Source organism: Siphateles boraxobius, unplaced genomic scaffold (assembly GCF_051911475.1).
Source record: "Siphateles boraxobius isolate OS27281-9 unplaced genomic scaffold, OSU_SipBor_1 66, whole genome shotgun sequence".
NCBI classification, from domain to species: domain Eukaryota; kingdom Metazoa; phylum Chordata; class Actinopteri; order Cypriniformes; family Leuciscidae; genus Siphateles; species Siphateles boraxobius.
Genome location: NW_027509193.1, coordinates 20,880,230 through 20,903,690, shown reverse-complemented (window position 1 = coordinate 20,903,690; position 23,461 = coordinate 20,880,230). Strand labels below are relative to the sequence as shown.

The 23,461-nt window shown below is 39.6% G+C and overlaps 1 protein-coding gene across 1 annotated transcript in view; it reads left to right on the top strand.

Annotated features, from left to right (window-relative positions):
• The window catches only part of LOC143722427 (uncharacterized), a 218,227-nt gene that overhangs the window by 181,573 nt on the left and 13,193 nt on the right, over positions 1-23,461 (top strand). Inside the window, exons 3-23 of the mRNA XM_077213834.1 lie at positions 7,939-7,993; positions 10,803-11,108; positions 12,269-12,565; positions 12,665-12,952; positions 13,042-13,350; positions 13,790-14,103; positions 14,450-14,735; positions 14,825-15,133; positions 15,572-15,880; positions 16,212-16,499; positions 16,589-16,897; positions 17,550-17,863; positions 18,210-18,495; positions 18,585-18,893; positions 19,334-19,627; positions 19,976-20,263; positions 20,353-20,661; positions 21,100-21,393; positions 21,720-22,007; positions 22,097-22,405; positions 22,849-23,394. Of these exons, the coding sequence (XP_077069949.1) occupies positions 7,939-7,993; positions 10,803-11,108; positions 12,269-12,565; positions 12,665-12,952; positions 13,042-13,350; positions 13,790-14,103; positions 14,450-14,735; positions 14,825-15,133; positions 15,572-15,880; positions 16,212-16,499; positions 16,589-16,897; positions 17,550-17,863; positions 18,210-18,495; positions 18,585-18,893; positions 19,334-19,627; positions 19,976-20,263; positions 20,353-20,661; positions 21,100-21,393; positions 21,720-22,007; positions 22,097-22,405; positions 22,849-23,394 (6,307 nt within the window). The remainder of the gene's footprint in view (positions 1-7,938; positions 7,994-10,802; positions 11,109-12,268; positions 12,566-12,664; positions 12,953-13,041; positions 13,351-13,789; positions 14,104-14,449; positions 14,736-14,824; positions 15,134-15,571; positions 15,881-16,211; positions 16,500-16,588; positions 16,898-17,549; positions 17,864-18,209; positions 18,496-18,584; positions 18,894-19,333; positions 19,628-19,975; positions 20,264-20,352; positions 20,662-21,099; positions 21,394-21,719; positions 22,008-22,096; positions 22,406-22,848; positions 23,395-23,461) is intronic.

Below are 23,461 nucleotides of genomic sequence, written 5' to 3'. Positions count from 1 at the left end.
TGCAGGTCGGCTTCACACGTCTCTCTACGGAGGAACGTGAGAGGAGGCGGCGGAATAAATTGTGCCTGTACTGTGCTCAAGCCGGTCATCTGAGAGCTTCTTGTCCGGTGAGATCCAGATCCAGAGATACTTCTGCGGTGAGTTCTTCGATTAATCCTCCTAACTCTAACTCTCTCAGTCTCAAAGTTTCCTTTAGTTTTAATGGAAGTAGTTGTGAGACAAGGGCTTTAATTGACTCTGGTGCCGCTGGGAATTTTGTTGATCTGGATTTTGCCTTGTCTAATCATCTCTCTCTCATCCCTTGTGAGTCTCGTGTGGCAGTGGCAGCCCTGGATGGACGCCCCCATGGGACAGGGGAGGTACATTACATCACGCAGCCACTTACTCTCAGCTTCGGGTCTCGTCACACGGAGAGAATTCAGTTGTATACCATCAGTTCACCTCATCATCCAGTAATTTTGGGATTGTCCTGGGTGGAGAGACACAACCCTCTAATTTCCTGGACTGAGAGGAGAATTACTCAATGGTCTCCTTTCTGTCAGGTCCACTGCTTGCCTGCTCTCCATGGTCCTGAATCAAGCCACAGTCCCTCTGAGAAGTTGAACTTGCAAGGAGTTCCTGCGGTCTACCATGATCTTGCCCTGGCATTCAGCGAGAGAGAGGCTTCACTTCTACCCCCGCACCGGGCCAGTGACTGCGCTATTGAACTGCTACCCGGAGCCGTTCCCCCGCACGGCCGTGTGTATCCACTTTCGCAACCAGAGACTGAGGCTATGAATTCGTATATCGAGGAGCAACTTGCTAAGGGTTTCATCACCACTTCCACATCCCCCGCGTCCGCTGGATTTTTCTTCGTTAAGAAGAAGGATGGGAGTCTCCGGCCCTGCATTGATTTCCGAGGTCTTAATGAGGTAACCGTGAAGTATCGTTATCCTCTGCCTTTAGTCCCTGCAACCCTGGAGATGCTTCGCTCAGCCCGTTACTTCACCAAGCTGGATTTGAGGAACGCTTACAACCTCATTCGCATACGGAGGGGTGATGAGTGGAAGACGGCCTTTTCTACAACCACAGGGCACTATGAGTATCGGGTTATGCCATTCGGGCTGTCCAATAGTCCTTCTGTGTTCCAGTCGTTTGTTAATGAGATCTTTCGTGACATGCTGAATCAGAAAGTTATTTTTTATATTGACGACATCTTGATTTTTTCAGAGACCCTCGAAGCACACGTCGAGGATGTGCGTGCAGTCCTCAAACGCCTAATTGAGAACCAGTTATACGCCAAGACTCAGAAGTGCGAATTTCATCAGACCCGGATCGCCTTCCTAGGATATATCATCAGCGCCGAGGGGGTTCTCATGGATGACAGCAAGGTCAAAGCTGTGGTGGACTGGCCTCAACCTTCCTCTGTGAAAGAATTACAGCGATTCCTGGGCTTTGCCAATTTTTATCGTAGGTTTATACGTAATTTCAGTCTCATTGTGGCTCCTCTAACATCTCTTCTCCGGGGGGGGGGGGGGGGGCGCTTCCGGTGGTCTTCCGAATGCACTTCAGCGTTTTCCCGGCTGAAAGAGAGGTTCACGTCCGCACCCATTCTCCATCATCCTAACCCGGAGAGCGAGTTTATCGTGGAGGTTGACGCTTCAAGCACTGGAGTTGGTGCAATCCTGTCTCAACGCCACGGTAACCCCGCTAAAATGTTTCCCTGTGCTTTTTTCTCCCGCAAGCTTAATTCGGCGGAGCGCAATTATGATGTGGGCGACCGAGAGCTTCTGGCCATGAAAGCAGCCTTGGAGGAGCGGAGGTACTGGCTGGAGGGTGCACGTCAGCCTTTCACAATCCTCACTGACCACAGAAATCTTGAATATATCAGGTCCGCCAAGCGTTTGAATGCTCGCCAGGCTCGCTGGTCACTGTTCTTCTCTCGATTTAATTTCAGGATCACGTACAGACCTGGGTCCAAGAACGGGAAGGCCGATGCTCTGTCTCGTCAGTTCGAGGAGTTCAATGAGATTTCCAAGCCAGAACCCATCCTTTCCTCCACTCTGATCGTTGCTCCAGTGCAGTGGGACATCATCTCGGAGGTTACCGAGGCACAACAAGCTCTTCCTATTCCGCCGGAATGTCCAGAGAATCGCCTTTTCGTGCCTCTCGAACTCCGTGATCGGGTGCTTCAATGGGTTCACAGCACACTCAGCGCTGGACATCCAGGTATCTCTGCTACAGTACAGCTAGTCTCCAACCGCTTCTGGTGGTCCACCCTCCGGGCTGATGTTATCAAATTCATTCACCAATGTTCCATTTGTAACACTGTCAAATCTTCCCACCTTAAACCTGCCGGTCTCTTACAGCCATTGCCAGTGCCTCAACGCCCATGGTCTCATATCGCTGTGGACTTCGTAACTGATTTGCCTCTGTCTCAGGGATTTACCACAGTTCTGTCAGTCGTGGATCGCTTCTCCAAATCCTGTCGTTTTATCCCCCTGAAGGGTCTGCCCACTGCCATGCAGACTGCGGAGGTGCTTCTCAACCACGTATTTCGTCTTTTTGGTCTCCCCGAGGACATCGTCTCCGACCATGGCCCCCAGTTCACTTCCCGCATTTGGAGAGAACTCTGCTCCAAACTCAACATCAATGTCAGCCTCACCTCGGGATACCATCCGCAGGCCAACGGTCAGGTTGAACGGTTGAACCAGGACCTCATTCGCTTTCTGCGGACGCACTGTCACGAGAACCAACAGGACTGGAGCCGCTTCCTGGTCTGGGCGGAGTACGCCCAAAATTCCCTGGTAAAGCCTGCCACTGGTCTAACACCCTTCCAGTGTGTTTTAGGTTTTCAACCTCCCCTCTTCCCGTGGGCAGGAGAACCGTCTGACCTCCCTGCGGTGGATGCGTGGCTGCAACGCAGCGAGGCCACTTGGAATGCCGCTCATGTCCATCTGCGACGTGCCATCCGTCACTATCAGCTGCATGCGGATGGAAGGAGGCGTGAGGGTCCCCGGTATCGGCCTGGTCAGTGGGTGTGGCTTTCCACCCGTGATCTGCGTTTGAGGCTCCCAAGCAAGAAGCTATCCCCTCGCTTCATCGGGCCCTTCAAGATTCTTCGGCAGATCACTCCGGTCTCGTTTCGGCTGGAACTCCCAGCACATTATAGAATCTCACCCACCTTTCATATGTCTCTTTTCAGACCCGCTGCTGCTCCCAGGAGAGAGGAGGTCCAGGAGGAGGTCGGTCACGTGCAGGCTCCCCCCATTGAGGTCGGAGGCGAGGAGGCGTACCGGGTACGAGAGATCCTGGACTCCAGACGCCGCGGCGGGGCACTGCAATATTTGATTGACTGGGAGGGGTATGGCCCCGAGGAACGTTCCTGGGTCAGGTCTCAGGACGTCCTGGACCCGGCTCTGCTTAACACTTACCATCACACTCACCCAGATCGTCCAGCTACTAGTTGCTGTTCGAGTAAACCTCACTCCTCTGATCTCAATAGGCGCTCTAGCGTCCTTGTTAGAGCGCCTGACTTTCATGCCAGAGACCCGGGTTCAAGGCCCGCTCGGAGCGGGTCGAGTGGGACCCGGGTGAAAGGGGTTACACAGGCATACTCTTGCAGAGAGAGCAGCCTTCATCATAGAGTGCAGTTCAGCATGGGGGGTTCCCAGGTATGTGACGAACTTTGCCCAGATGCATCCGCATGTGGCACAAGACGAGCGAGGCATTTGAGACAACGCCTCATACACTAAAAACAAAGAATATTACAATAGAAAGGATCGTTTTTTTCAGCAGTTGGCAACCAGCTTTTTGGTGCATTACCACCACCTTCTGCTTCGGAGTGTGGTTCAGACAATAGGCTTACAAAAAATAAGAACAAAAATAAACACACACACACACACACTGCCCAACAAACTTTAACATATCCCTGTGTTACGTTCCCCTAACCGCCTAGGGGTCGGAAGAAGAGGTAACAAAGGAAAAAAAAAGAAAAAAGAAAGGTGAGAACACACTTCAATTCTCTATCCCAGAGTGAAGACGACACCAGATGATATCAAAGAAAGGATTTTATTTACAAAAAAAGAAAATAAAAGACAGAACATACGTTATAAGGGAGTGATGGCTCAGGGGAGAGCAAGGCCTAAAATAACAAACAAAACAGCCCACTAACTAATTTTGGAAGGAGTCCTAACTAACCTAAGAAAGGTTAACCAAAAAGAAATAAACAACACAAACTTCCCTCAACTCCCTTGCTATGCAAAGACAGGGACAAACAGTATGCAAAGAAAAAGGCATTCACCCCCTACAGCTTCCCTCACAACACTAACTACTAAACAGGTTAACTATCACACAATAACTTTAACTTCTGCTCAGTATTTAGTTGAAATGAGATCAATATCTCTTAACACAGGTCAGTTAAAAAGACTGTTTGTGTTTTTTTTTCTATTGAGAACTTGAACCTTTATTAACAGTCCTTCCTTCCACATAATGTCATAAGCTTTTTCTATATAAAAGAAAACACTGTAAAGTCGGATTCCTTATTTGCCTGAGCCTTTCCAATATCATTTTCTAGCCTTATCACTAAGTCCATGGTACTCCTTCCTTCCCTAAACCCACTTTGATAGGTTGCTATCATTCCACTTTTCTCCACTACATATACGATAACCTTTCTGTTATCATCCTTTCCATAATTTTGCATACATTTGATGTTAATGCTATTTTACTTATAACTAGTGGGTTTAGAAGGTTCCTTGCCAGGTTTTCTTATTGGAATGACTACTGCTTCTTTCCATGCATTCGGTAATCTATTCTCCTCCCACACTCTGTTATAAAGGTACAGCAACTTTAAGAGCACTCCTTTCCCTAGATGTTTTTGCAGTGTATCTCATCTTCTCCTGGAGAGGTTGGTTTAGCTCAGTTTATTGCTCTCATCATCTCTACCAAAGTAAATGGTTCATCAATTTTATCATCAGTTTTTTCCCTCCTGTCAACTGGATGCTGATTCATTGTTCTTTCCTTTCTCATTTTGCATACTTCTGACAGGTTATCTGAAATGTGTATCTTTACAAATGGCTTTGCCATCTGCCTTATCCTTATTGGAGATTGCTGTTCCTTCCTCAGATGTTATAACTGGAATTTCTCATTCCCTCCTTACACCTCCCATCCTTTTTATCATTCCCCAAACCTCTCCCACAGGTGTTGATCTTCCTATTTCATTGCAAAATGTCTTCCAACTTGTCCTTTTAGCTTGACATACCGTTCTTCTCATGCTAGCTTTCTTATATCGAATCAAATGCTGCATGTTATGGGTGTTTTAAACTAGTGAATGCTCTATTCCTGTTTTTAATGGCCTGACGACACTCTTCTGACCACCATGGTACCAGTTTTTTATTCCCCCTTTGTTTACTAGAGTAGAGTAGAATAGATCTACCTGCTGCCATAATAATTGGTGATGTTATTTGTTTGTTCGTTTCGTCTATATTTCCAGAAATGTATATCCTTGTTCATGATTCCCCACTTAATTGCTGGAATTTTACCCACCTCATTTCCTCATTTTGGTATTCCTTCACCCAGTCTTATTTCCACTCGCTCTCCCACCGATCATAATACTGGGCACACCGTATAAGAAACTTCAATTTGTATAGTAGATTATTATTTTATTGATCAAAATCATCTAATGTGAATTCTCCTCTGTTTTTCAGGTTTTAGTCAGTCTTTGAGGTCCTCAGATTATTTGGTGAAAAGACCAGAAGTAGTCACTCTGTCCTGCGGTTTCTCTGGATTCTCAGTGGGCAGGAGGGCATTACAATAGTCAAGCCTGCTAGTTATAAATGCATGCATTCATTTTTCTGTTTTGCTCAGAGAGAGAAAGGGTCTTATTTTGGCAATATTTTTAGATGATATTGAGTTATATAATAATTTACCTTGTTTTTAAATATTTTGACATCCCTTTGACAGATATGCATCTATTTTTTTGTAGATATTGCCCCTTTTTAACATATACATTCCTCTTAGTTTATACTGACTTTCTCTAATTTCGAACAGTCCCTCAATACAATTTGTTAGTTAATTTATTATATGCTTAATACATTATCTGTGCAGTATAAAACTCAACTAAATCAACAAATTTTAATACATGTAGTTTCAAGATCAAGAATCAAGAATTTTTATTGCCAAGTAGTGTTGTGCACATACAAGGAATTTGCTTTGGTAATAAGGTGTTACCGAGGCTGCTATATTCAGCGCCAACTTGAGAAAAACAAAAAAACAGCATGACATGAGGAGAGGTGAGGAGAAAAAAAAAAGCGACCCCCAGACTATGCTCCTGTAAGGAGAACAGTCTGGGAACAGGAAAAAACACCTCAGCAGCATTAGCACATAAACAGTACACTCTACAAACAAGACATTGCAACATGGTGGGGAGTGGGGGATGGAGGTAGTCCAGCCCAGGCAAGCAGCATCCGGTCCTGCAGCCATTATGGCGCTGGTCACAGACCCGCCTGTCAGACTGGGGGTACGAAGCGGCGAAGGCGTGGGATGGGGTGTGGGTTAGGTGCATATCTGTGTATGTGTAAGTTCATGTGTGTGTAGGCCTGGAGAGAGTCGCTAAGCCAGCACCATAATCTAGGAGCCTCAGTCCGCAGGATTGTCATAGCGATACACAGCAAGTTGCCATGGAGACAACCTTGATCATGTCCCAGGCAGAGTCAACAATCAGCAGGTGTCTGAGGAGTCGGGGAAGGAATGCAAGAGCGGCACACTGCAGTGCTCTTCCGGGAGAGTTGTTGTTCCAGCAGCGGCCTTGGCCAAGGCCAGTGCTGGTAGGGGGGTGCCGAAACAGATAAGATTGGGATTGTTTGGTCTTCGGGCGAGTAGCCGCATTCAATTTATGCAGGCTATTCTCCTGGTCCGTTTTGGTCTCTGAAACGATCCATTTGCCTTTGCAAAGCTGTGAGCTTCTCCATGATGTTATCCATATTGTGGTTCATAGACCCAGTCTGAGTGCAGACAGCTCTGCCCACCGCTTCAATCATCACGGGCAGCCTTGCGGGGCTTTTGACAGCTGTCACCGTCTCCTTAGTTCCTCGGTAAACCAGGGCAATGCCTAATCCAATCAGCAGAAGACCTGTTATCATGGTGCCGAATAGGTAGATATCTTCAACGTCCTCCACGGAAAGAGCCGCCAGACACACGACCCGCCACCTCTCCCACGCGTCCATCGTGTAGCCAGCTGCGAACGTCCCGGCAGGGCAGTCAGGTTCCCCCGAACCCAAGCTTCTCGTCGAGAAGATGGTGTCAATTGCGTTGAGAGACCAGTTGATCAAATCCATAATTTCTTGGTTTTGGAGAGCAGTGTAGCGAGGGTCTCTCAAAGTACAAGACAGTAGACGTGACGAGAGAAGCAAGCAGGAGAGGCGAGGGGAGGGAGAGGGAGAGAAAATGCGACCGCCTTCGTTGAGAGCCAAGAGGGGAATGTTTAATAAATAAAATATTTGTTATTTTATAATAATCAGCCCGTTTTACAATCGTTATTGCTTTCTTTTGTAACATTTATTGGATTTATATCAGTGTATGACTCCACACAATAAGCATATATATAGTGATTTTTTTGTTCAAAATATGTTTTGTTCTATTTAATTGGGCCTATTAGTAAATACTAGGACACATCTGAACTGAGGGCAGATGCAGGAAGAGTTTGGTTCATGTTATTAGCCTATACTAAAAATTGCTTTTTTCACGGTCATCATGTTTTAAAGCTAATGCAACGTAAGTGCTGCAAATCATATTTCTGCCCTACACGCTGAGAACAATAGAAAGACGAGAGAAGTTTTCAGTATGCTACATCCATTATCCTGACCAAAAGAATGACTAATGTTAGGTTTAAGTTCTTTTGATCACATGGACACTGTTGCTTCTTGTGGGTTTTTTGGTCAGTAACTCAAAGGCACTAGTCACTGTGTCTACTACTTCGACTACTGGGGGAAAGGAACCAAAGTCACCGTTTCCTCAGGTAAGTTATTGCCGATATTTTCTGTTAATTTTTTTTGCCTGTTTTATTTATTATGGTAGAACAGGTGGTCTTTCTTGTCACACATCTAACATGCAGACGTAGGCCTATTTACAATGTTTACCTTGGTTAACAGTGGAAATGCGTCGGTAACGCGTAAAACTCTCCGATTAAAGAAAGTGCGAACTAACATATCAAACTAAATCGTTTTAAGAACGTCGGCTTAGAAATTTTTTTGCCTTTGAAAATGTATTATTGTAGTTATGGTATGGCTCTTATTATGAACCTTCCCGTTGTGATGGTGCCTTTGACTACTGGGGAAAGGGAACAGCGGTGACTGTAACATCAGGTAAGTAGTCAAATTTTAATTTCTAGACTACGAACCAAACAGCAAAATATGAATCGTTATGTAGGCTATAAAAATATTTCTAAAGCCGATTATTAACTTTTTTCCCGACAAAAGTGTTCATATCATGAAAAATTTGACAATTAATTACGAAATAAATCTGGTTTAAGGTAGGCTAATGTGGAAAAGATCGTTTGTGTTTTTGTGCACAGAAGAAATTAAAAGTATCACTGTGATGCTGCCTTTGGCTACTGGGGGAAAGGCACGTCTGTCACAGTGACATCTGGTAAGATATCAGGCTAATCCTCTCAATAACTATGGCTTGGTTTAAATATAATAGGCTAATAGGCTAAAGGTGAATTTCCGTTGTACCTTACTTTGCGAGAATAAACATTATTGACTAAAAAGGCTAAATCCAATCCGTGGGTTATATAATAATAATAAATGAAAGCTACTTGTTAAGAGGTTACATATGATAGCTGCTATTATTGTACAATATCCACGGGTAAATTGTCAGTGTGACTATGCTTTTGACTACTGGGGAAAAGGAACCATGGTCACTGTTTCGTCAGGTAAGAAAAAATCCCACTTACTAATTCAAAATCTGATTTACGATGAATCTGTGTGCAGTTATTTCGTCGATACAATTTTTTACATAAAAGTAACATTTCAATGACGAGTTTCTTGTTCTGCGATTAGAACAATTAAAGTTAGGATATTAGTCTAAAGTAATTTACTAACGCAAAGATTCAGATTATGAATAATTAAATTAAATCAAATTCTAAATATTTGTATACAAAAAACAAAGAATTGGCTGCAGGACTCTGAGCGTTGTATTTTTATACTGCACTGTAACATTAAAAGAATATTGTGTAACTGGGCTTTCGACTACTGGGGAAGCGGCACCAAAGTCACCGTAACAAACAGTAAGTTTTTATGATTAATTGCATGGACATTTGTATCGTAAAGGAAGAAATTGCACGTGTGTTTTATTTTTATTATATCTTTAACATAGTTCGAGTTTTCTATTAGTACAAACTGTCTTCATTTAGCGGTTGTCCATTTCACTAGATTTAAAAGACATTATTTTATATTATTCATCTGTTAAAAACGAACAAAAATCAATAACAGTAGTTATTCTTAAACGACTCATTTTGTTGTACATTAGGCTATTCTCACATGCGTTGCCTTAAACTGCTCAGATATTAGACGCTGAAAACAGCCAGAAATATAAGACTAAAAAAACCTAATTAAACTGTAACGTCTCTGGTGCGTTTTAACTCTATGCACTGATATCCTCTAATATAATGTGTTATATTTTAATGTGTTATTTTTTAAATTGTTGATTGCATCCCGATATTTATTATTAGGCTACTAATAAACTGGTATAGCTTGATTTAGAAAGGTTTCTATCAATGCATGAAGATGATAATTAAAGATTTAAAAGAAGTTTTTTTGTGTGGAACAACCGCTATTCAAGAAATGATTTCGTGCACCAAGCACAATGAAAATGAAAGAATCCACCTTTAGACGTTTGTTTGCAGTATTTTTTGGCTATATTTATTTTTTAATGTTACATTTTTAGTTTTTTAATGATTTCATAGTTCAAAGTTACAAACTGCTATACAACGCTTTTATTTAAAATTCTCAAAAGGAATTTTAATTAAATGTATATTTAATTTCATTATTTTTATTTATTTATAGTTCATAAGTTAAAATAACTTTCATTTGAAACAAATTGAAGTCATTATGCAGTCATTATCAAGTAATACATTTAAATGAGTTTAGATACCCGTTTATCTACACTGTTAAAAAAGGTTATTAAATGACATTGATGGTTCAATGAAGAACCTTTACCATCAATGGACCCTTTCAATTGCACAAGTTTGTTTAGATTATAATGTTCTTCACACTAAGAAAAAAAAAAGTTTATTTTAAGAACGGTTCACTGAAAGGTTCTTTTAGGAACCCAAAATGGCTCTTTATGGAATCTCTGTAAAAACTCCCTTTTGGAACCTTTATTTTTTAAGAATTTAAGAAAAAAATGTTTCCCGTGTTTCGCGAGATTTTATGTTTTACGCGACCGATTTTAGACTGAGACCGTTAACCAAGGGGAATTCAGTCTGACTTAAAAAAAAAAAATTCTAATTAGACCAATTTACTTGTTAATTTAACTTACTTAAAAAAACAGGTATGACCAGTCTTAAAGAAGAAAAGATGACTAACTTGCAAGACTATAGTCACTATGCAGTTTAAATGCAACTGGCCACACAGGACTCTTTGTTTGTATTTCTTCTGACGTAGGCTATAATAATTTAATCTCAATCAATTTATTATTTATTTTCTTTATTTGTTCATTCGTTGGTTGGTTCGTTAATTTGACAAGGCCTAATAGTGTTGCATGTGTATGTTACGTTTTAGGATGCCGTTTATATATTGTCTGAAAAAGTTATAATGTCTCTACAGCTCAACCATCTGCGCCGAAGTCCATCTTCGCCCTGTCTGATTGTTCTGATGTTTCTGATGAGTTCCTCACCGTCGGCTGCTTGACCAGAGGTTTCTCACCTGCGGACTCACTCACTTTCAAGTGGAAGGGTCCTGGTGATAAAGTTCTGGATACTTTTATTCAGTATCCAGCCTTCGGGAGAGAAGGAGACTATACCAAAATCAGCTATATGCGTGTGAAAAAAAGAGACTGGAATCCCAAAAACCCTTACACGTGTGAAGCTTCAAATTCAAAAGGCAATTTGACAGCTAAAGTAGTTCCAAAAGGTGAGTTAGCCTACGTCTTACGTCATTTTAGCTACTTCACGTGTCTCTCTTTTATTGCTGTTGGGTCAGTGTTTTTTATATTGATGTTGGGATATTGTTTCTTCGTGGAGGCCCATGTTTCAATACACATTTTAGCACACTCTTGTAGTTTTGTCAAATCATTGATGTAATTATTTAATGCTAATGAACCTGCTGTTATATTTTTCTGCAAGTCAAGCAGTTGTCCTTTATCAAAGTCTAATGACAGTGAATGTTTGCAGTAGCTGAGAACAACAAGACTATAGGTCTAAAAGACATACAACAGAAAAGCACATAATATGCTTAGGCTTTCAGAAATGCTTTTTCTCTGACCTCATGCCAGGGAATACAATGGCATATGAGATTTCTTGTTTTATAAACAAAATAAAAATAATTCAAATATAAATATAGGCTACAACATTTAACATTGACGTTCAAACTCAACTAAGAGCATCTATGTGCTTTGCTTAATAAAGCATGTTGCACTATTTCCTTGCTTTTCATGTCCTCTCTGCTTTCTCCTGTATGTTGCCAGCTCCACCGCCAGATCAGCCCGCAACTGTCGTCTTAACAGTGCCTACAAAAAAGGAGAGAATGGGACAGCAACCTTCTTGTGTTTAGCCTGGCAGTTTTCGCCTAAAGCATACTCGTTTAAGTGGTTTCAGAACGCTCAGAAGTTGACACATGCGATAGACACCTATGACACAAGTGAAAAGAAAGGCCCAGTAGCCTTGTATAGTGCCACACGCATTTTTAAAATCAGTGCCGAGACATGGATGAACTCCGTTTTGATTTCCTTTCCTGTCCATCTTTTTTTTCCATTCCAGAAGCTTTAAAACTTTAAAAACTCTCATGATGTAAATAACCACCCACTGAATCATTAACATTTATTTATTTATTTTAGCATTAACAGGTTTTTTAACAGGTTTTTTTTTAACAATGGGGGAGGGCGGGATTATAAATAAATTTGAATTATTTAATATTATAAAAGAAATAATATAATTATTTTGTATGCCTATCTGAATTTATTGAAGAAGACTAGTAATCATATGATTGATTAAGATTTTCATAAACGTTGTACCTCTTATATTTTCTGTTTAAACCACATTGCAGGTTATTTGATTCTTTCCTTGTTTTAATAGTAAAACGTGTCACTGCACCCACTATTGATCTGCTGAGTAGAGAGGAAGGTGATAGCATCGTGTTGCAGTGCCAGTTGAAGGATTATTACCCAGACAAACTTACTGTACAATGGCTTAGTGGGGATCAGCTTGTCAGTGCTGCTAAAAATAAAACGTTGCAGACCACTGATAAAGTGGAGAAAACCTTTACTTACATAAGCCAAATATCTATCCGTGCCCAATATGAAGACAAAAACTACACTTGTAAAGCCAGCCATAACTCTGAAGAGTTCAAGCAAGAATATAACATGTGCATGGGTAAGTAAAAAAAAAATGAAGATGAATCATAGATGACAGTATAATTAGTGCAAGCATTATCATTCCATGAAGCTAACTTTATTCATTACACATTTACAGCAAAGTCTGTGTTCAAACCTTCAGTCCAAGTAAAGTCATCCCATCTCAGAGACATTTTGAAGGAGAATGAAGTCACAATTTCTTGTATTGTTGAAGCGCCACACAACACTGAAGTGTCATGGTCGGCAGACGGCACCAGTGAAAAAGGCACCAGCGCTTCCAAAGAACTTGACAATAAAATTGTGAGCAACTTGACTTTGTCCAGAGACAAGTGGTTGAAACTAAAGACCGTTGTTTGTACTGCTAAACATCCATGTTTCCCAGAAGAGAATGATCAAATTCAAGCTGGTAAGTTGTATATTTTGCACTGATCAAGTGTGAGAATTTAGGTTTTGAAAACCACATATTGTGTATTAAAATGTATGTTTGATCTTCAGATGATATGAAGAAGAATCCTGTAGTGGTGATCAGGAGGTCTTTCAAGAAATCAGCTCAGTCGGGCACTGCTTTACTGGAGTGTGTTGTAAATGATCTCCCCTCTGGTGAGGTCTGCATCAACTTCCAGGCCAACAGTGCTGATATCTCAGATTTCACTTGTGTGGACTGGGTCCCTTCTGAAAACAATTGGTCCCTGACCACACATTTTACAATCCCTAGTGAGCACCAGAAGAAAGCAAACAGCTTTACCTGTAAAGTCCACACTCCTTTCAAAAGCTTGGCATCAGAACCTGCTGGAAACTTTTTTGGTAGGGAATGAACATTTAACTCAAAAAAGATGCAATAACTCAAATGAACTAACAATTAACAAAATACATCAATACATCAGAGGACAAATTCCAAGTATGAGTCAACCTAGAGTTGGCCTTCACTTACAAAACGTATTCACCTTTATATATTTTAGTTAATAACATGTTCATAAAAGTTCACTGTACATAATGTTAACAGATACAACTTTTGATCTTAAAAAATGTATAAGTAAATGTTGAGATTAGCATAAACTAATATTAGCAAATGCTGTATACTTATTATTTATTGTTAGTTCATGTTAACTAATGAAAATTGTAACCTTCTTGTAATATGTTATTATTAATTATATTGGAGACATTAATTCATGGATTGAAATGAATTTTACTAATATGTGGATGTATTATGTTGTCTTCACTGGACAACTTTTTTTCCCCTTAGATGATCCTACCATAGAGCTTGTTGTTGTTCCCAGTGTGGGTCAATCTAGTTCAGAGCCACAAAAGCTGCTGTGTTCTGGAAAAGGATTCGACCTGAAGATCAAGTGGTTTTCAGAATGTAAAAACAAATCTGGCACAGCTTTAGACGTCTCAATGATGGAAAATGGCTATGGGAAAGTGTACAGTGAGATATTGGTGCCACAGCAAGAGTGGGATAAAGGGGTCACTTACACTTGTCAAATTGTCGATGAACGCAGTGGGAAAACTGCTAAGAAAAACACCAATATTTGTGCAGGTAAACACACCATATATGACTCTCTCTCTCTCTCTCTCTCTCTCTCTCTCTCTCTCTCTCTCTCTCTCTCTCTCTCTCTCTCTCTCTCTCTCTCTCTCTCTCTCTCTCTCTCTCTCTCTCTCTCTCGTTATCATGCCAGTTTTACATGTGTCTGTGCCAGTGTATATGTGAGCATATAAGGTCACAAAGACATCATAACTTCACTCAAAATAAATTGAAATTTAAAAAATGAAAACATGAAACAGTTAAAATAATAATACATCAAAGTGATGCATTTGCATTGCAGATGAATCATATATGACAGTATAATTAGTACAAGCGTCATCATTCCATGAGGCTAACTTTATTAATTTCATATTTACAGCAAAGTCTGTGTTCAAACCTTCAGTCCAAGTAAAGAGAGGCCATCTCAGTGACATTTTGAAGGAGAACGAAGTCACAATTTCTTGTATTGTTGAAGCGCCACACAACACTGAAGTGTTATGGTTGACAGACGGCACCAGTGAAAAAGGCACCAGCGCTTCCAAAGACCTTGACAATAAAATTGTTAGCAACTTGACTTTGTCCAGAGACAAGTGGTTGAAACTAAAGACCGTTGTTTGTACTGCTAAACATCCATGTTTCCCAGAAGAGAATGATAAAATTCAAGCTGGTAAGTTGTTTATTTTGCACTGATCAAGTGTGAGAATTTAGGTTTTGAAAACCACATATTGTGTATTAAAATGTATGTTTGATCTTCAGATGATATGAAGAAGAATCCTGTAGTGGTGATCAGGAGGTCTTTCAAGAAATCAGCTCAGTCGGGCACTGCTTTACTGGAGTGTGTTGTAAATGATCTCCCCTCTGGTGAGGTCTGCATCAACTTCCAGGCCAACAGTGCTGATATCTCAGATTTCACTTGTGTGGACTGGATCCCTTCTGAAAACAATTGGTCCCTGACCACACATTTTACAATCCCTAGTGAGCACCAGAAGAAAGCAAACAGCTTTACCTGTAAAGTCCACACTCCTTTCAAAAGCTTGGCATCAGAACCTGCTGGAAACTTTTTTGGTAGGGAATGAACATTTAACTCAAAAAAGATGCAATAACTCAAATGAACTAACAATTAACAAAATACATCAATACATCAGAGGACAAATTCCAAGTATGAGTCACCTAGAGTTGGCCTTCACTTACAAAACGTATTCACCTTTATATATTTTAGTTAATAACATGTTCATAAAAGTTCACTGTACCTAATGTTAACAGATACAACTTTTGATCTTAAAAAATGTATAAGTAAATGTTGAGATTAGCATAAACTAATATTAGCAAATGCTGTATACTTATTATTTATTGTTAGTTCATGTTAACTAATGAAAATTTTAACCTTCTTGTAATGTGTTATTATTAATTATATTGGAGACATTAATTCATGGCTTGAAATGAATTTTACTAATATATGGATGTATTATGTTTTCTTCACTGGGCAACTTTTTTTCCCCTTAGATGATCCTACCATAGAGCTTGTTGTTGTTCCCAGTGTGGGTCAATCTAGTTCAGAGCCACAAAAGCTGCTGTGTTCTGGAAAAGGATTCGACCCGAAGATCAAGTGGTTTTCAGAATCTAAAAACAAATCTGGCACAGCTTTAGACGTCTCAATGATGGAAAATGGCTATGTGAAAGTGTACAGTGAGATATTGGTGCCACAGCAAGAGTGGGATAAAGGGGTCACTTACACTTGTCAAATTGTCGATGAACGCAGTGGGAAAACAGCTGAGAAAAACACCAATATTTGTGCAGGTAAACACACCATATGTGACTCTCTCTCTCTCTCTCTACCTCTCTCTCTCTCTCTCTCTCTCTCTCTCTCTCTCTCTCTCTCTCTCTCTCTCTCTCTCTCTCTCTCATGTTATCATGCCAGTTTTACATGTGTCTGTCCCAGTGTATATGTGAGCATGTAAGGTCACAAAGACATCATAACTTCACTCAAAATAAATTGAAATTTAAAAAATGAATACATGAAACAGTTAAAATAATAATACATCAAAGTGATGCATTTGCATTGCAGATGAATCATATATGACAGTATAATTAGTGCTAGCATCATCATTCCATGAAGCTAACTTTATTCATTTCATATTTACAGCAAAGTCTGTGTTCAAACCTTCAGTCCAAGTAAAGAGAGGCCATCTCAGTGACATTTTGAAGGAGAACGAAGTCACAATTTCTTGTATTGTTGAAGCGCCACACAACACTGAAGTGTCATGGTCGGCAGACGGCACCAGTGAAAAAGGCACCAGCACTTTCAAAGACCTTGACAATAAAATTGTTACCAACTTGACTTTGTCCAGAGACAAGTGGTTGAAACTAAAGACCGTTGTTTGTACTGCTAAACATCCATGTTTCCCAGAAGAGAATGGTAAAATCCAAGCTGGTAAGTTGTTTATTTTGCATTGATCAAGTGTGACAATTTAGGTTTTGAAAACCACATATTGTGTATTAAAATGTATGTTTGATCTTCAGATGATATGAAGAAGAATCCTGTAGTGGTGATCAGGAGGTCTTTCAAGAAATCAGCTCAGTCGGGCACTGCTTTACTGGAGTGTGTTGTAAATGATCTCCCCTCTGGTGAGGTCTGCATCAACTTTCAGGCCAACAGTGCTGATATCTCAGATTTCACTTGTGTGGACTGGATCCCTTCTGAAAACAATTGGTCCCTGACCACACATTTTACAATCCCTAGTGAGCACCAGAAGAAAGAAAACAGCTTTACCTGTAAAGTCCACACTCCTTTCAAAAGCTTGGCATCAGAACCTGCTGGAAACTTTTTTGGTAGGGAATGAACATTTAATCGGTAACTCAAAAAAGATGCAATAACTTAAATGAACTAACAATTAACAAAGTATATCAATATAACACTGGTCCGTGTGTGTGTGTGTGTGTGTGTGTGTGTGTGTGTGTGTGTGTGTGTGTGTGTGTGTGTGTGTGTGTGTGTGTGTGTGTGTGTGTGTGTGTGTGTGTGTGTGTGTGTGTGTGTGTGTGTGTGTGTGTGTGTGTTGTGTGTGTGTGTGTGTGTGTGTGTGTTCTCTCTCACTGCTCCTAATGTGTGTGCACTAACTTGGATGGGTTAAAGTCAGAGGACAAATTGCGAGTATGAGTCACCTAGAGTTGGCCTTCACTTACAAAACTTATTCACCTTTGTTTATTTTAGTTAATAACATGTTCATGATAGTTCACAGTGCATAATGTTAACAGATACAACTTTTGATCTTAAAAATATATAAGTAAATGTTTAGATTAGCATAAACTAATATTAGCAAATGCTGTATACTTATTATTTATTGTTAGTCCATGTTAACTAATGTAAACAATTGAAACCTTCTTGTAATGTGTTATCTTTAATTATGTAGGAGACATTAATTTAATTTTACTAATATGTGGATGTATTATGTTGTCTTCACTGGACAACTTTTTTTCCCCTTAGATGATCCTACCATAGAGCTTGTTGTTGTTCCCAGTGTGGGTCAATCTAGTTCAGAGCCACAAAAGCTGCTGTGTTCTGGAAAAGGATTCGACCCGAAGATCAATTGGTTTTCAGAATCTAAAAAAAAATCTGGCACAGCTTTAGACGTCTCAATGATGGACAATGGCTATGTGAAAGTGTACAGTGAGATATTGGTGCCACAGCAAGAGTGGGATAAAGGGGTCACTTACAATTGTCAAATTGTCGATGAACGCAGTGGGAAAACAGCTGAGAAAAACACCAATATTTGTGCAGGTAAACACACCATATATGACTCTCTCTCTCTCTCTCTCTCTCTCTCTCTCTCTCTCTCTCTCTCTCTCTCTCTCTCTCTCTCTCTCTCTCTCTCTCTCTCTCTCTCTCTCTCTCTCTCTCTCTCATGTTATCATGCCAGTTTTACATGTGTCTGTCCCAGTGTATATGTGAGCATATAAGGTCACAAAGACATCATAACTTCACTCAAAATAAATTGAAATTAAAAAAATGAAAACATGAAACAGTTAAAATAATAATACATCAAAGTGATGCATTTGCATTGAAGATGAATCATATATGACAGTATAATTAGTGCTAGCATCATCATTCCATGAAGCTAACTTTATTAATTTCATATTTACAGCAAAGTCTGTGTTCAAACCTTCAGTCCAAGTAAAGAGAGGCCATCTCAGAGACATTTTGAAGGAGAACGAAGTCACAATTTCTTGTATTGTTGAAGCGCCACACAACACTGAAGTGTCATGGTCGGCAGACGGCATCAGTGAAAAAGGCACCAGCGCTTCCAAAGACCTTGACAATAAAATTGTGAGCAACTTGACTTTGTCCAGAGACAAGTGGTTGAAACTAAAGACCGTTGTTTGTACTGCTAAACATCCATGTTTCCCAGAAGAGAATGATACAATTCAAGCTGGTAAGTTGTTTATTTTGCACTGATCAAGTGTGAGAATTTAGGTTTTGAAAACCACATATTGTGTATTAAAATGTATGTTTGATCTTCAGATGATATGAAGAAGAATCCTGTAGTGGTGATCAGGAGGTCTTTCAAGAAATCAGCTCAGTCGGGCACTGCTTTACTGGAGTGTGTTGTAAATGATCTCCCCTCTGGTGAGGTCTGCATCAACTTCCAGGCCAACAGTGCTGATATCTCAGATTTCACTTGTGTGGACTGGATCCCTTCTGAAAACAATTGGTCCCTGACCACACATTTTACAATCCCTAGTGAGCACCAGAAGAAAGCAAACAGCTTTACCTGTAAAGTCCACACTCCTTTCAAAAGCTTGGCATCAGAACCTGCTGGAAACTTTTTTGGTAGGGAATGAACATTTAACTCAAAAAAGATGCAATAACTCAAATGAACTAACAATTAACAAAATACATCAATACATCAGAGGACAAATTCCAAGTGTGAGTCAACCTAGAGTTGGCCTTCACTTACAAAACGTATTCACCTTTATATATTTTAGTTAATAACATGTTCATGATAGTTCACTGTACATAATGTTAACAGATACAACTTTTGATCTTAAAAATTGTATAAGTAAATGTTTAGATTAGCATAAACTAATATTAGCAAATGCTGTATACTTATTATTTATTGTTAGTTCATGTTAACTAATGAAAATTGTAACCTTCTTGTAATATGTTATTATTAATTATATTGGAGACATTAATTCATGGATTGAAATGAATTTTACTAATATATGGATTTATTATGTTTTCTTCACTGGACAACTTTTTTCCCCCCTTAGATGATCCTACCATAGAGCTTGTTGTTGTTCCCAGTGTGGGTCAATCTAGTTCAGAGCCACAAAAGCTGCTGTGTTCTGGAAAAGGATTCGACCTGAAGATCAAGTGGTTTTCAGAATCTAAAAACAAATCTGGCACAGCTTTAGACGTCTCAATGATGGAAAATGGCTATTTGAAAGTGTACAGTGAGATATTGGTGCCACAGCAAGAGTGGGATAAAGGGGTCACTTACACTTGTCAAATTGTCGATGAACGCAGTGGGAAAACTGCTGAGAAAAACACCAATATTTGTGCAGGTAAACACACCATATATGACTCTCTCTCTCTCTCTCTCTCTCTCTCTCTCTCTCTCTCTCTCTCTCTCTCTCTCTCTCTCTCTCTCTCTCTCTCTCTCTCTCTCTCTCTCGTTATCATGCCAGTTTTACATGTGTCTGTCCCAGTGTATATGTGAGCATATAAGGTCACAAAGACATCATAACTTCACTCAAAATAAATTGAAATTTAAAAAATCAAAACATGAAACCGTTAAAATAATAATACATCAAATTGATGCATTTGCAATGAAGATGAATCATATATGACAGTATAATTAGTGCTAGCATCATCATTCCATGAGGCTAACTTTATTAATTTCATATTTACAGCAAAGTCTGTGTTCAAACCTTCAGTCCAAGTAAAGAGAGCCCATCTCAGAGACATTTTGAAGGAGAACGAAGTCACAATTTCTTGTATTGTTGAAGCGCCACACAACACTGAAGTGTCATGGTCGGCAGACGGCACCAGTGAAAAAGGCACCAGCGCTTCCAAAGACCTTGACAATAAAATTGTTAGCAACTTGACTTTGTCCAGAGACAAGTGGTTGAAACTAAAGACCGTTGTTTGTACTGCTAAACATCCATGTTTCCCAGAAGAGAATGATAAAATTCAAGCTGGTAAGTTGTTTATTTTGCACTGATCAAGTGTGACAATTTAGGTTTTGAAAACCACATATTGTGTATTAAAATGTATGTTTGATCTTCAGATGATATGAAGAAGAATCCTGTAGTGGTGATCAGGAGGTCTTTCAAGAAATCAGCTCAGTCGGGCACTGCTTTACTGGAGTGTGTTGTAAATGATCTCCCCTCTGGTGAGGTCTGCATCAACTTCCAGGCCAACAGTGCTGATATCTCAGATTTCACTTGTGTGGACTGGATCCCTTCTGAAAACAATTGGTCCCTGACCACACATTTTACAATCCCTAGTGAGCACCAGAAGAAAGCAAACAGCTTTACCTGTAAAGTCCACACTCCTTTCAAAAGCTTGGCATCAGAACCTGCTGGAAACTTTTTTGGTAGGGAATGAACATTTAACTCAAAAAAGATGCAATAACTCAAATGAACTAACAATTAACAAAATACATCAATACATCAGAGGACAAATTCCAAGTATGAGTCACCTAGAGTTGGCCTTCACTTACAAAACGTATTCACCTTTATATATTTTAGTTAATAACATGTTCATAAAAGTTCACTGTACCTAATGTTAACAGATACAACTTTTGATCTTAAAAAATGTATAAGTAAATGTTGAGATTAGCATAAACTAATATTAGCAAATGCTGTATACTTATTATTTATTGTTAGTTCATGTTAACTAATGAAAATTTTAACCTTCTTGTAATGTGTTATTATTAATTATATTGGAGACATTAATTCATGGATTGAAATGAATTTTACTAATATATGGATGTATTATGTTTTCTTCACTGGGCAACTTTTTTTCCCCTTAGATGATCCTACCATAGAGCTCGTTGTTGTTCCCAGTGTGGGTCAATCTAGTTCAGAGCCACAAAAGCTGCTGTGTTCTGGAAAAGGATTCGACCCGAAGATCAAGTGGTTTTCAGAATCTAAAAACAAATCTGGCACAGCTTTAGACGTCTCAATGATGGAAAATGGCTATGTGAAAGTGTACAGTGAGATATTGGTGCCACAGCAAGAGTGGGATAAAGGGGTCACTTACACTTGTCAAATTGTCGATGAACGCAGTGGGAAAACAGCTGAGAAAAACACCAATATTTGTGCAGGTAAACACACCATATGTGACTCTCTCTCTCTCTCTACCTCTCTCTCTCTCTCTCTCTCTCTCTCTCTCTCTCTCTCTCTCTCTCTCATGTTATCATGCCAGTTTTACATGTGTCTGTCCCAGTGTATATGTGAGCATGTAAGGTCACAAAGACATCATAACTTCACTCAAAATAAATTGAAATTTAAAAAATGAATACATGAAACAGTTAAAATAATAATACATCAAAGTGATGCATTTGCATTGCAGATGAATCATATATGACAGTATAATTAGTGCTAGCATCATCATTCCATGAAGCTAACTTTATTCATTTCATATTTACAGCAAAGTCTGTGTTCAAACCTTCAGTCCAAGTAAAGTCATCCCATCTCAGAGACATCTTGAAGGAGAACGAAGTCACAATTTCTTGTATTGTTGAAGCGCCACACAACACTGAAGTGTCATGGTCGGCAGACGGCACCAGTGAAAAAGGCACCAGCACTTTCAAAGAACTTGACAATAAAATTGTTACCAACTTGACTTTGTCCAGAGACAAGTGGTTGAAACTAAAGACCGTTGTTTGTACTGCTAAACATCCATGTTTCCCAGAAGAGAATGGTAAAATCCAAGCTGGTAAGTTGTTTATTTTGCATTGATCAAGTGTGACAATTTAGGTTTTGAAAACCACATATTGTGTATTAAAATGTATGTTTGATCTTCAGATGATATGAAGAAGAATCCTGTAGTGGTGATCAGGAGGTCTTTCAAGAAATCAGCTCAGTCGGGCACTGCTTTACTGGAGTGTGTTGTAAATGATCTCCCCTCTGGTGAGGTCTGCATCAACTTCCAGGCCAACAGTGCTGATATCTCAGATTTCACTTGTGTGGACTGGATCCCTTCTGAAAACAATTGGTCCCTGACCACACATTTTACAATCCCTAGTGAGCACCAGAAGAAAGCAAACAGCTTTACCTGTAAAGTCCACACTCCTTTCAAAAGCTTGGCATCAGAACCTGCTGGAAACTTTTTTGGTAGGGAATGAACATTTAACTCAAAAAAGATGCAATAACTCAAATGAACTAACAATTAACAAAATACATCAATACATCAGAGGACAAATTCCAAGTATGAGTCAACCTAGAGTTGGCCTTCACTTACAAAACGTATTCACCTTTATATATTTTAGTTAATAACATGTTCATGATAGTTCACTGTATATAATGTTAACAGATACAACTTTTGATCTTAAAAAATGTATAAGTAAATGTTGAGATTAGCCTAAACTAATATTAGCAAATCCTGTATACTTATTATTTATTGTTAGTTCATGTTAACTAATGTAAACAATTGAAACCTTCTTGTAATATGTTATTATTAATTATATTGGAGACATTAATTCATGGATTGAAATGAATTTTACTAATATATGGATGTATTATGTTTTCTTCACTGGACAACTTTTTTTCCCCCTTAGATGATCCTACCATAGAGCTTGTTGTTGTTCCCAGTGTGGGTCAATCTAGTTCAGAGCCACAAAAGCTGCTGTGTTCTGGAAAAGGATTCGACCCGAAGATCAATTGGTTTTCAGAATCTAAAAAAAAATCTGGCACAGCTTTAGACGTCTCAATGATGGAAAATGGCTATTTGAAAGTGTACAGTGAGATATTGGTGCCACAGCAAGAGTGGGATAAAGGGGTCACTTACACTTGTCAAATTGTCGATGAACGCAGTGGGAAAACTGCTGAGAAAAACACCAATATTTGTGCAGGTAAACACACCATATATGACTCTCTCTCTCTCTCTCTCTCTCTCTCTCTCTCTCTCTCTCTCTCTCTCTCTCTCTCTCTCTCTCTCTCTCTCTCTCTCTCTCTCTCTCTCTCTCTCTCTCTCTCTCTCTCTCTCTCTCTCTCTCTCATGTTATCATGCCAGTTTTACATGTGTCTGTCCCAGTGTATATGTGAGCATATAAGGTCACAAAGACATCATAACTTCACTCAAAATAAATTGAATTTTAAAAAATGAAAACATGAAACAGTTAAAATAATAATACATCAAAGTGATGCATTTGCATTGAAGATGAATCATAT